This window comes from Canis aureus, chromosome 10, assembly GCF_053574225.1.
Source record: "Canis aureus isolate CA01 chromosome 10, VMU_Caureus_v.1.0, whole genome shotgun sequence".
Lineage (NCBI taxonomy): Eukaryota > Metazoa > Chordata > Mammalia > Carnivora > Canidae > Canis > Canis aureus.
The window spans coordinates 4463652-4475813 of record NC_135620.1 but is presented as its reverse complement, the minus strand read 5'-3'; the positions used below and the strand labels follow the sequence as shown (position 1 = coordinate 4475813).

General features: G+C 54.4%; 1 protein-coding gene across 1 annotated transcript in view; it reads right to left on the bottom strand.

The window, feature by feature from the left end:
- The window catches only part of COL23A1 (collagen type XXIII alpha 1 chain), a 322070-nt gene that overhangs the window by 36622 nt on the left and 273286 nt on the right, over window positions 1-12162 (bottom strand). Inside the window, exons 4-5 of the mRNA XM_077911224.1 lie at window positions 10997-11004; window positions 9530-9556 (exon numbers count right to left, since the gene is read on the bottom strand). Coding sequence (XP_077767350.1) covers window positions 9530-9556; window positions 10997-11004 — 35 coding nt within the window. The remainder of the gene's footprint in view (window positions 1-9529; window positions 9557-10996; window positions 11005-12162) is intronic.

Sequence of the window (12162 nt, the reverse complement as noted above, 5' to 3'; positions counted from 1 at the left end):
CATCCCCTCTCGCTTCAGCAAGCACCTGGTAAGTACCCCCACACCTGGCTCCCCAAGCTAGGCTTGTGCATCCTGTCTCACTGGGTTTGGGTCTGAGTGGCCCCCAAAAGAGGCCCTATTGGTGAAACAACTCACTTGTGGGAAGATGACCTACTAGGGCCAGCCTCTCAGATGCCCTTCCTAGTAAGTGAGTGTGCAGCCTTTGCGCACCTCCAGTGACGGGGAACTCACTACTTCCTGGACAGCATGATGGGTTTGCAAATTTTTTGTGTACGTCAGGTCCCTCCCAGGTTGGATGCTGTGGCAAATTCCCTCTACCTTGTGGCCTCTGGGGAGGCAGCTAATTGGTTCAGGGATGCTGGGACTTCAGGGTCACTGGCTTCCTCTTTCTCCTGCCCCCACCCCCCCTTTCCCTAGCCAACCTGGCCTGTTCACTGTGTTCTCTGTCTGGATATACCTCTGCAACATCCTGTGTCAGCACCTACTTGTCTCCTGCCCTCGGCTCACACCCTCCTTGCTCAGGGCAGCACCCCAGACCCCCAGCAGGCCAGGCCCGGATTGCAGGTGGTCTCAGCCCTGACCACAGTGCATAGTGAGTTTGGAATTTCCATGAATTTTGATTCTCTCTCCCGCTCAACCACAACCAACCTAGTGAGAACACAGCACACAGTTGAAAGAACCAGTTGCCGGTGGTTGTCTCTATGAATGTGGTTTCCCACCAGTGCTGATGTCTAAACCTGGGATCACCAGGGGGCGCTCTTGACCAGCTGAAGCCTGCCCCAGGCACCTGAGGACTCCTGCCCTGGGTGGGTGGGTGGGGTTGGGGGGGCAGCTACGGTGCTGAGTGCTGGGGACACTGGCCCAAGAAGGGCTCCTTCAGCCTCAAAGGCTCCACTTGCTGAGGTCAATGACCATTCATGGTGGCAGGAACTGTCACTCGCTGAACCCAGCTTGTGTGCCTGACACCAGGGCTCTGTAGGGTCACCTACCTGGTTAGCTCAACGACAGAAGACAGGTTAGGGATGTGCCTGAGGCCACGTGGTCTATGAAGCCCCAAAGCCCATTCTCTTTCCACCGCATGGGCAAGGCATGGGTCCAGTCTCGGGTTTCAGGAAGAGCTGGCTGGACCACCTTTGTACCCAAATAGCTGCTTTCTCTCAAGTCTACTTCCTTAGAGGGCCTGAGGCTGCCTCTGTGACTTGGTGCAGCTCTGTGAACAGGCCTTCCATGCAATGCAGGGAGGCGTGCTTTGTTGCCTGGGGAAGCGGGAAAGGTCCAGCCGGCAATCCTGCACTCTGCAAAGATGTCTGTGCGTGCACTCCTGCAAACGGTGGGGAGGGGTGGGGGACCTCCTCTGCAGACCCCCCACAGGGCTGTCCTGCTAAGTGCTTTCCCAGAGCTGGACTTGGGGAGGAGGCTGATAATCTGGGGTTGGGGGTTCTTGGCTACTGTCAGGAAATGCAAAAAGCTACAGAGGGTAAGCAAAGCATCTGGGAACCCTACATGTGACAATCGAAGGGACCCTGGGGACACAGCACGGGCCTGAGGCCAGGGGCCCGGAGTCAAGGAGCGCCTGCCCCAGGCTGACGCAGGACCCTGGGGAGGAAATCCCTTTCCCTCGGGCCTGGTGGTGTTTCCCTGAGGTTCCAATCTGGGGGCCATTATCGGGTGGCTCGGGAAGTCTTTCATCCCATCCCACTCCACCCAGAATCTGGGGAGCAAGGGAGCAGCCCGGCAGGGGGCCAGATGAAAATGAGATGTAAGTTGTCGAAATCTAAAAACAGATGAATTTGGAATATTACAGATGAATCATTTAACTAATTACATTTTTACAATCAAAGCTGTTTTTGAACTTTGAGAGTGCAAGAAAGCATATGAATGTGTGGTGCTCTGTGGTCCTCTTTTGCTCACTTGATTAATTCCAAACGGTCCAACTGAGTGTTTCATTTCAAAATTGGTCCCAGGCTGAGACCCTGTCTTGCCTAGTACAGTTCAGCTCAAAGCTCGGCTCTCCCTGGGACCAAGGCTGGCAGTGCACCCATTGCTGATTCTGGAGACAGACACAGTGGAGCTCCTGGCCACCCTCTGCCCCATTCATTTCTCCTGCTGGGTGCAGGGTGGTGCTCAGGGGGCAGGGCACTGCCCAGCCCAGGATCTCTGGTTCCCGCCCCTCCCCTGTCACCTGGCCTGCAATCTCTGCCAGCTCTCATTTCTGCCATCTGTCTCCTTTCACTCTGTTCTCCCTGGGGCAGTCTTGACTCAGGCTTCCTCTGCAAATTATTGCCCCCACCTCCTCCTTGGGCCCCCTTCCTTGCCAGGGAGGTCTCTGCAGTGTACACACCTGTCCACGTCACTCAGGGGCTTCTGTGACCTCCAAGCTCTGTGGCTGGGTGGGGGGGGGGGGGCGCCCTGCACTCAGCTTTACCACCCTCCTTTCTCTGTGGGCCTGCAGAGTCACTGTCCCCCAGGGACAGGGGACCACATTGTATCCCCTGAGGTGTAATCCTTTTCCAACTCCTGCTCATCCCTCAAGACACACCTTAAATGTCCTTTTTCTGTGAGGCGTCCCCTGGTCCCAGGCAGAGTTAGCCACTTGATCCAAGGCCATCTGGATGTATTACAGCCCCACTGGCAGCACTGGAAAGGTCTCTGTATGGGAGGCTCTCACGGTCTGGGTTTTGGGGAGTTTTCAGAAGGAAAGCCAGGCCCTGAGTCCTTGCCCACCTTGACATCTGGAAGAGCAGCACGCCCCTATAAGCTTCAGCTTTTTAATACATAAAATGGGCACAGATCATAATGTATGGGGTTGGGATGTGCTTATAAACTGTGAAGTGCCACTCGGATCTGATTCCAGACGTTTTCCACTGGGGCCAAGCCTCGCCTTTGGCCAACATGGATACAGAGACCAAGAAGGCCTAAGTGATTGCCAAGGCAGGTCCCCCAGCTGGGCCCCGCTCCATTCAGTGGCTTCTTGACAGGGACAGGACGCTGGCCAGGGAAACAGAATTGGACACTTCATCTCAAGGGGGATGCCTCTCTTCCTAATTTCTAATAGCGGCTATAATACAAACATGAGTGAGGAATAGCAAAGAAGGTGGAATGGAGAAACAGACTTCTTTCTTTAAGTTAGACTTGATTTTCCATTTTGGTTTTGACGGAGAGCAAGAAAGGGTCTGGGCCATGTGATAGCGGAGGTGGCCTGGGGGTGAGCTCCAGGCCCAGGTAAGAGCAAGGGGTAAGGATGAGGAACAGAATACGGACTCCCAATATCATTTTCCCTGGGTGCTAAGAGGAGAAAGAACCTCCTGCCACTGCACAGAGGGTCCTGAGCTCCCACCTGCTACTCCAGCCTGCTTCCTGATGGGGTGGCTATTGTGCCCGAGGTGTCCCCAGCCTATGCGCCAATCTGGGCTTTGTCCTGCGGGTGGGCCTTGTGTCTCTGCCAAGTGCTATTAGCGGGGAGCTCAGCCTCCTCATCTGTCAAGTAGGGAGGAGCCCATGGACCTCCCAGGGTGAGAGCAAGCACTCAAGTGCACTTGCTTCCCTGGCATGCTGGAAGGGCTTGGGGGGAGGGGAGGAGACGAGACTGTTCTGTCTTCCCTCAGAAAGGAGGGGAATCTCCGAGCCCCTGGCAAGGCAGTTTGTGGTTTCTGTAAACACAAAGCCAAGTTTCCTTGGCCACCAGCCTTGGTCAGCCTGTTAGCCTACAGCAGACGAACTTCTCTGCGCAGCCCTGGAGCTCTCTCCGGCTTACCCTTCCACCACACCCCCCTCATCTGCTCGCTCACTCCTGCCCCGCTGGCCTCGCGTGTACTCTGGACATGTGAAGATCTTCCCTACCTCATGACCTCATGCACTTGCTTTTTTTCCCTCAGGAACACTTCCCCCACAGGTCTGTGCATCGTTTTTACCATTAAAAGCTCATCACCCCCAAGAGCCTTGCAATGATTTCATCCTAGTTATGCCCACCCATGCGCCCAGCTGGCACTCTCGATACATCCCTACTTTATTCTCTTGCTAGCACATTTCACCGCTAGTTTATTGGTTTCCTTGTTTATTGTTTCTTTCCCCTTCTCTCTCTCTCTTTTTATTTTTAAAAAATATTTTATTTATTTATTCATGAGAGACACAGAGAGAGAGGCAGAGACACAGGCAGAGGGAGAAGCAGGCTCCATGCAGGGACCCCTACGCGGGACTTGATCCCGGGTCTCCAGGATCATGCCCTGGGCTGAAGGCAGCGCTAAACCCCTGAGCCACCCGGGCTGCCCTCTCTCTCTCTTTTTAAAAGGTTGTTTATTTATTTGAGAGAGAGCAAGAGAGAGAGAAAGCACAGAGGGAGAGGGAGAAGCAGATTTTCTGCTGAGCAGGGAGCCAACATGGGGCTCAAGCTCATGACCTGAGCCCAAGGCAGCCGCTTAACCGACTGAGCCACTGAGCCACCCAGGCACACCCTCTCCTTGTTTCTCTTATTCAGTGCTGGTCCAAAGATCTGGGAAAGCATCTGGCATAGAGTCATTGATTGGCTCCCCACCCCCACAGCTCCCCAAAGACTGTGACTGGTCTGATTCATCTTTGTGTCAATGCAATACCCAGCACAGGGCATGACCTTCCAAATTCATTGAACAGAGCCAAGCCTCCTGTGTATGAAATGGCAAAAATCACTTTATCTACATAAATGCTGATCCCCCCACCCCCAAAATGCAAGAAGAGCCCAGTGCCTAGAGCTCCTCTGTGGGTCCAACACTTGACCTACAATATTCGGAGCTCAGAATTACTCCAAGGTTGCTAATTCCAATTCCTGGACCGAATGGGATCTGGAAGCTCTTTTTTTTTTTTTTTAAGATTTTATTTATTTATTCATGAGAGACACACAGAGAGAGGCAGAGACACCAGGCAGAGGGAGAAGCAGGCTCCATGTGGGGAGCGGGACGTGGGACTCAATCCCGGGACTCCAGGATCATGTCCTGGGCTGAAGGTGGGTGCAACCCAGGGATTCCCTGGAAGCTGAGCCACCTAGGGATACCCTGGAAGCTCTTTTAAAAAGTGGTGGGACACCTGGGTGGCTCAGTGGTTGAGCATCTGCCTTTGGCCCAGGGTGTGATCCCGGGGTTCCAGGATCCAGATCCATTTCCATATCGGGCTTCCTGCATGGAGCCTGCTTCTCCCTCTGCCTATGTCTCTGTCTCTCTCTTTCTCTCTCTCTCTCTCTCTCTCTCTCTGTATCTCTCACAAATAAATGAAATCTTAAGATAAAATAAAATTAAATTAAAAAATGATTTCCTCGGGCAGCCCGGGTGGCTCAGTGGTTTAGCACTGCTTTCCGCCCAGGGCCTGATCCTGGAGATCCGGGATTGAGTCCCATGTCCGGCTCCTCACGTGGATCCTGCTTCTTCCTCTGCCTGTGTCTCTGTCTCTCTCTCTCTCTCTCTCTCTCTCTCTGTATCTCATGAATAAATAAAATCTTAAAAAAAAAAGTGATTTCCTCTTTTTTTTTTTTTGATTTCCTCTTTAAACTATACCTGCAATTCTATGCTCTACCACCAGGTGGCAATTAGGTCTGCACAAACTTTATTAAAACTAATTTTAATCTCAAAGACAGTATTTCTCTTTAAAATAGACTTTAAATTAAAACAAGATACATACACTCACATTTTTTTTAACTTATCATACTGGCATAGATTTAAAAGCATGATAATACCGTAGTTGGCCAGGGTTTTGGGGAAATATGCGACATTTGTATGCTGTTGGTGGGAATGTAAATTAGAAGAGCTTCCAGGAGGGCAATTTGGCAACACACATCAAAAGCCTTCAACATGTGCAAACCCTTTTGTCCAGCAATTCAGCTTCTAGACATTGATTTTAAGGAGATAGCCATGGAAATACACCTACATTTATTCCTGGGATGGTGACCATAGGGCTAAAAGATTGTCAATATAAACACTCTAACTTGGACATTGGTCAAATTATACAGACGGTAAAATACTATGGAGCAACTGCCTTCCAGAAAAATTCTTAAGGATGTGCAAACATTTCATGCTATATTATTATTATTTTAAAGATTTTATTTATTTATTCATGAGAGACACACAGAGAGAGGCAGAGGGAGAAAGAGGCTCCAAGCGGGGAGCCCGATGTGGGATTCGATCCCAGGACCCCGGGATCATGCCCTGAGCCAAAGGCAGATGCTCAACCACTGAGCCACCCAGGTGTCCCTCATGCTATATTAAAGGAAAAGAAAGAAAAAGGCTACAAAGGAGTATGTCCAGTAATTCTATTTTTAGAATAACAAATATAAAAACAAACCCACACATAATGAGTCCTGAAAGAACAAACACGGAGATATTGGGAAGTCTTATCTGTGTGTGGTAGGATTATGGATGATTGCTTTGTCCTTTTTTGTGCTTTTCTTTATTTGGGGACGGTTTTATAATAAACACACTTCTGTTGTCATCAGCAGGGAGCTCTTCACAAACTCTTGCAGCAGCAGGGCAGGCTGGGCTCTTTGTAAGGAGGCTATGAACAAGATGACCGCGTGCCCTCATCAGTCCACAACCTGCCCCACTGTCCTGCTTGGCTCCTGCCGCCCCAGTCTCTGGACCTTGGCTCTCAGGTCCACATATGAACCTGGTTTCAGCTGGTCTTACTCAGCGGAGGGGCCAGCCTGCATGAATGCAGAACACAGCCAGCACAGTCTCCACCATGACCCTTCTACTTGACATGTTTCTTGCCCTCACTTCCTTTTAGGAAGTGACGTGTTTTTAACAAAGAAAAAAAGTCCTTCCTGAGGCTGGTCTTGAAGTTTCCCTGAGCTTCAGAAAAACACCTCTTCCTAAAACTGATCATTCTTAAAGCCACTTTATTTTCCAAACACTGTCAATGTATGTTGGTGGATGAGAGTGATTTCTGGGGCATCTGGGTGGCTCAGTTAAGCATCTGCATTTGGCTCAGGTCATGATCTCAGGGTCCTGGGATCGAGCCCCTCATAGGGCTCCCTGCTCAGCAGAGAGTCTGCTTCTCTCTCTCCCTCTGCCCCTCCACTCCGCTCGCTTGTGCTCTTGCTCTCTCTCTCTCAAATAAATAGATAAAATTGGGATGCCTGGGTGGCTCAGTGGTTGAGCCTCTGCCTTTGGCTCAGGGTGTGATCGCGGGGTCCTAGGATTGAGTACCGCATCCGGATTCCCACAGGGATTCTGCTTCTCCCTCTGCCTATGTCTCTGCCTGTCTCTCTGTGTGTCTCATGAATAAATAAATGAAATCTTAAAGTAAATAAACAAAAATTTAAAAAAAAGAGTGATTTCCTAAACCTGTCTTTCTTTCTCTTGCGGCTTTCCTTGGTGAGGAAAGAGAGGTGCCATCAAGGGGCTGCCGCATGCCATGCTGCACTTGGATCCTGCGCATGTTACCCTATTTTAATCTTCCAACTCTGTGTGTGTGACCCCAGGCTCCAAAAACCCGAATGCCCTGCCCGAGGCCACAGAGCTGAGCCAGGATCCTGAATGGGGTCTGAACCACTCCAAGCCTGAGGATACTCGGTACACGAGATGCCTCTTAGGAGGTCTGGGCCCCTGTAGCTGTGGCCATTACCCCCACCTCTGGGATGACCACGGTGGAGCCATCTGTACCACACCTCAGGCTGGGAGCCAGGCCCTCCCCAGGCCAAGGGATGGTAGTTTCAGCTCAAAGCACGTGGGCCCTGTGAGCCCACGGAAGGTTCTCCCACCTACCTCCTGCCCGCATGAGCCTGCTTTCCCTCCTGCAGGAAAACTCAGGGTCTCACTCCCACCCTGAGGGCCTCATGGAAAGGACTGCCGTGGAGTGGTACTGCTGAGAGAGAAACAGGGGTGCTGGGGGCACACAGCTGGAACTGGGCCAGGTCCTGGTGCTCAAGGCATGGATGCTTTGGATCCAGCCAGGGGGCAGGGCCAGCCCAGCAGGGGAAGATGCCCATATCCATGTGGAAAGAGCAGTGTGCATGCAAGCCAGGGTGCCCCGGCCTGTGCACTCGTGGGTGTGTTGCCAGAGACTTTGACAGGGTCCCCTCACCCGTTGCCAGGGCCGGCCAGGCAGTGGGGAAGGCTTGCTGGGCCCTGATCCACTTCTTTCCCAGAAAGCTCCCAATTCCCTACGAGAGGGACACACTGCATGCACATTCATACCCCCCAGCCTCCCTTCCCCCAATGCTCAGAGCCCCGTCTTGGGCCCAAGCTGGGCATAAAGCCCCTCTCATGCTTCATGGCCTGACAGCTGGGTAACAGCCCCAGTCACCTGTCCACTGTGATCTTTGGTGTTTGGATGCTCCAGGCATGACCTTACTTCACCTGAACCCCACTGCCCTTTTCACAGGGAGGGAGATGCAGACTTACAGCTTCATAACCAGGGAGCAATAAAAACAGGATTCAAACCCTGGCTTCCTAATTCTGTACCTGGACATGGTGGCTGGTCTGGAACCCCTGTCTTTCACTGGGGAAAAATGATTCCCGTCATCAGCCAACATCCTCTCTCATGCTCACTGCCAGGGAGAAAGGAGTCAACGTCACTCTGCTCAGAGGAGCCAATATGGGGAGAAGAGGGAAGAAGAAACCCATTTACCCTAACGACCACCCACTCTCCTTGGGGCACCCAGCTAGGAGGCCCAGCGTTGGCTTACAGGCCCAGGTCTGCCTGGTACTCAGGGCTGGGCTGTAATCTGCAGCCTCTTGGGAAGGCAGCTCCTGCAGGACTGGTGGACCCCCCCCCCCCCTTCACCCTCCATCACCAGCCTGTCCGGACTCTGGACAGAGCTGGTCGTTAGTGAGGCCTCAGAATCCACCGTTTTCCTCCTGGCATCTTCCTGGCCTGAGGTCATAGGACAACCCTGTCTCCTAACCACACTCCAGGTCCTGCCATGGTTACCACCAGGTAACCCCTCTGCCCCCTGCTCTGAAGCATCAGGACTTCTGGATGCTGCGGCCGTGATCCTTAACCCCTGAGCAGGACTGGATGTCAGCACAGCTCCATTTCATTTAGCTTTTCCTGCAGTGCTCACCCAGCCTGGGCCAGGGGACATTGATTCCAAATACAAGCCAACTCTTAGGTTTCATTCAAAAGATCTGAGAAGTGATGACACCACAAAGACCCAAATGGAACCAACCAGTCTCCTGTTTCTGAGTGTTGACAGGACGCAGTGGGACGGGCAGCCCCTACCCCCTGGGAAGAGGCTGGCAGTGGAGTCAGCCCTGGTGAACGGGCTGTGGGGGGTGGGGTGGGGAGGAGGGTGCTCTCCAGCCAAGGAGCTGCACCCTCCGCTCAGGGCAGACGGGCCAGGCAGCAAGAGTGTCGGGGGCATCGGGGATGCCAAGAAGCCTGCCTGGCCTGCAGGACCGTGGGGGACTGTTCCCGGCAGTGCTGCTGCTGATCCCCCTCCACCTACAGACCTCAGCCGCCGAGAGCAGAAGAGGAGGAGGGCGGCAGGGGCACAGACAGTTAAAGGCTCAGAGGAAGATCAGCTTGAGAGGAAAGGTCAGAAAGCAAAAAATAAATGGCAAATTACCGGGTAGCCATCTCGTCCTGATTGCCCCTGTGGTAATTAATACGTCATTAATAATCAGACTTTGAAGCAGAAAACCATATGGCAACACTTAGGTCGCAATCAGCACCCCCTCCCCAGGTCCCCTCAGGCTCTGCGGGGTCTGCAGCAAGGCTGCCGGTTTGGTAATGAGTCCTGGCCGGAGGGGGTGGCCGCGCTCAGGGCCCCACGGGTCTGCGGATGGAGCAGCCACTTCCCGCCTCTTGGGGCGCGGCTGCAGGGGCCGGCAGGGCGCACACCGCGCGGTCTGGGGCAGGGACGCTCGGGGAGGCCCGCGGGGGTGTGATCCTGAAGGGCGGGGCCACAGCCACCGCCCGCAGAGGCTCCCCGCGGAGGGGGCACCCGGGAGCCGGGAGAGGGGGGCGGGGGGCGGGGCGGGGGGCGCGGGGCGCGGCGCTCCTGGGAGGCTCCCGGGGTCCCCCGCGCTGCCCGCGGGGCGGCCCGGAACGCTGACGGCGGGCGGGGGTCCCGCACTTGGGCGCCCACGTCAGGCCGCAGCTCGAGAATCTGCGCTGGCCGATGCGCTTCCGAGTCCAACAGCTAAGCCCCCCGCCCCCGCCCCCGCCCCCCAGGAGGGAGGGAAGGAACGAGACGAAAACCACCCACTGCCGGCTGCCTACAGCCTGGCGCCGGGCCGCGGGGCTCGCGTGCGGGGCGGCCAGGAACGACTCCGCAGCCGGGACCTGCTCGGGCCCAGGGCCCTGCCGGCGCGCACGTCACGGCCAAGCCGTTCACCCGAAGAGCCACGCGGCCAGTGCGGTTCCCGAATTGACTCGTCAGGGTTCCTCGGGCTCCGAAAAGGCGCCGGGAGGAACCGAGGGCCGGCGGCCTGTCGCGGTCTCCGGGAGCGTCCCGCACTGCCCCCTGGCGGCCGACCCCTGACGCACACCCTCCTGGGGCCGCGCTGGGGGTGCGGGGGCGGGTGCTGCGGGGCGCTCGGCTGCCCCAGCCGCAGAGGCAGACGCTTCTTGGCAAATCAGGATGCCCCATCGTTGCGGGCATCGCTGCCTGACTCCGGGGCCCTTTGTGCCAAAGCACGCGACACAAAGACATTTCAACAGAAATGAGTGTCAACACTCAGAAAGCCCCGCAGAGTGGTGCTGGCATCTCTGCGCAAGAAGCTGAGCCAGAGAGCGGGCCAGGAACGGCCAGGCCCACGCCCGCTCTCTTGCAAGGGAAATGGTCACGGAACGCACAGAATGACTTGCCCTTATGGGGCAAGTCAAGCCCCTAGAGTTCTGTGATCCCTTCATCTACAAATTAAAAAAAAAAAATACATGGCCCCTGTCCAGGATGAATTATTTGCTTTTTTTTTTTTTTTTAAGGACACAACACACCTCTCTAACTAAAAGTTATTTTCATGAAATAGCTACAGAAGAGAACGAAAAGTCTTATCTTTCAGGAGCAGAGAGCATAATCCAGGACACTTACAGGAGGACCTGCAAAACACAAGCAGAGAAGCCACAGTCAGTATCAAAGGGAGAGAGGGTCCCCATGCCCAGGCCAGCCCCTTCCTCACACAGCTACTGGCCACCCCTCCTTGCAAGCCTCTGATGCTCTCCCCGGCCCCAAAGCCAAGCAGCAGGGCAGGGGGGTGCTTTTGCCCTTGCAGGGGCAGGAGTGACCATGTGGGCATGGGAGTGGACAATCACACCATGTATTGGTTTGTGCCTTCATTTCGAAAGGCTGCTGTTGATCCCTGCTTGGGGCCCGCCTGGGTCTAGTTTTGGTAAGCCAGGCACAAATCAGACCGGTTCCTGCTTGAAGGACAAATTTTGGTGCTCACCTAGAGGTCAGTTCATTTCTACTGAAGGGGAAAGCCTTGGGGGAGAAAACATTTGGGGCAGAGGGAAGAGCACTCCTAAGGGTGCAGGTATGTGTGTGGCTGGGCTGACACCACAGGGGGTTAGTGGTGCTGAGACGGGGTGTGCATGGGGACACAGAAGGGGCTGAGGCCAGAAGTACAGGTGGTTGCTCCGGGGAGGGCCGGGACCTGTCCCCCCCGCAGATGAGGACTCTCGGAGAACATTTCTGAAACTCACAGCTGTCTTCTTCACTTTACAGTGTACAAAGCACACATTTGACCTTCTCAGCCATCTCTGGGAGGTGTGAGAAACATGCTACTTGACAGACAGCAACACAGACGCCCAGGAGAAAGCAGTGACTTGTCCAAGGCCAGCTAGGTGGTTAGGGGTGGAAAAGAGCTCTCACACTTCTTGAATCCCACCCACTTTCCACTAAAGCCAATCACTGCTCATCTAGCGAACCACTCTGCTCCCTGCAGACCGTGGGCCTCACTCTGGATAGAGATGCCGGCACGGGGAGATGGCTCTGGCAGTCCGCAGGCCCACACGTATTTATGGATCACCACCTATGAGCCGAGGGGCCCACCAGTGGGTGTGAGAGGCAGCATCTCGGACTCACAGAATTTTTCTTGGAAGGATAGATGCTTAAGAAAACAATGACACAGGGAGAAGCGCAACAAGCTCCTTGCACATACTGAGGTGCCCCTGCCAGGCTGGGCCCTGAAGGTGAGAGATGATTATCTCAGAGAGGAAGAGGGTAGGAGCCACGTGGTGGAGATGGTGATGCTGCTC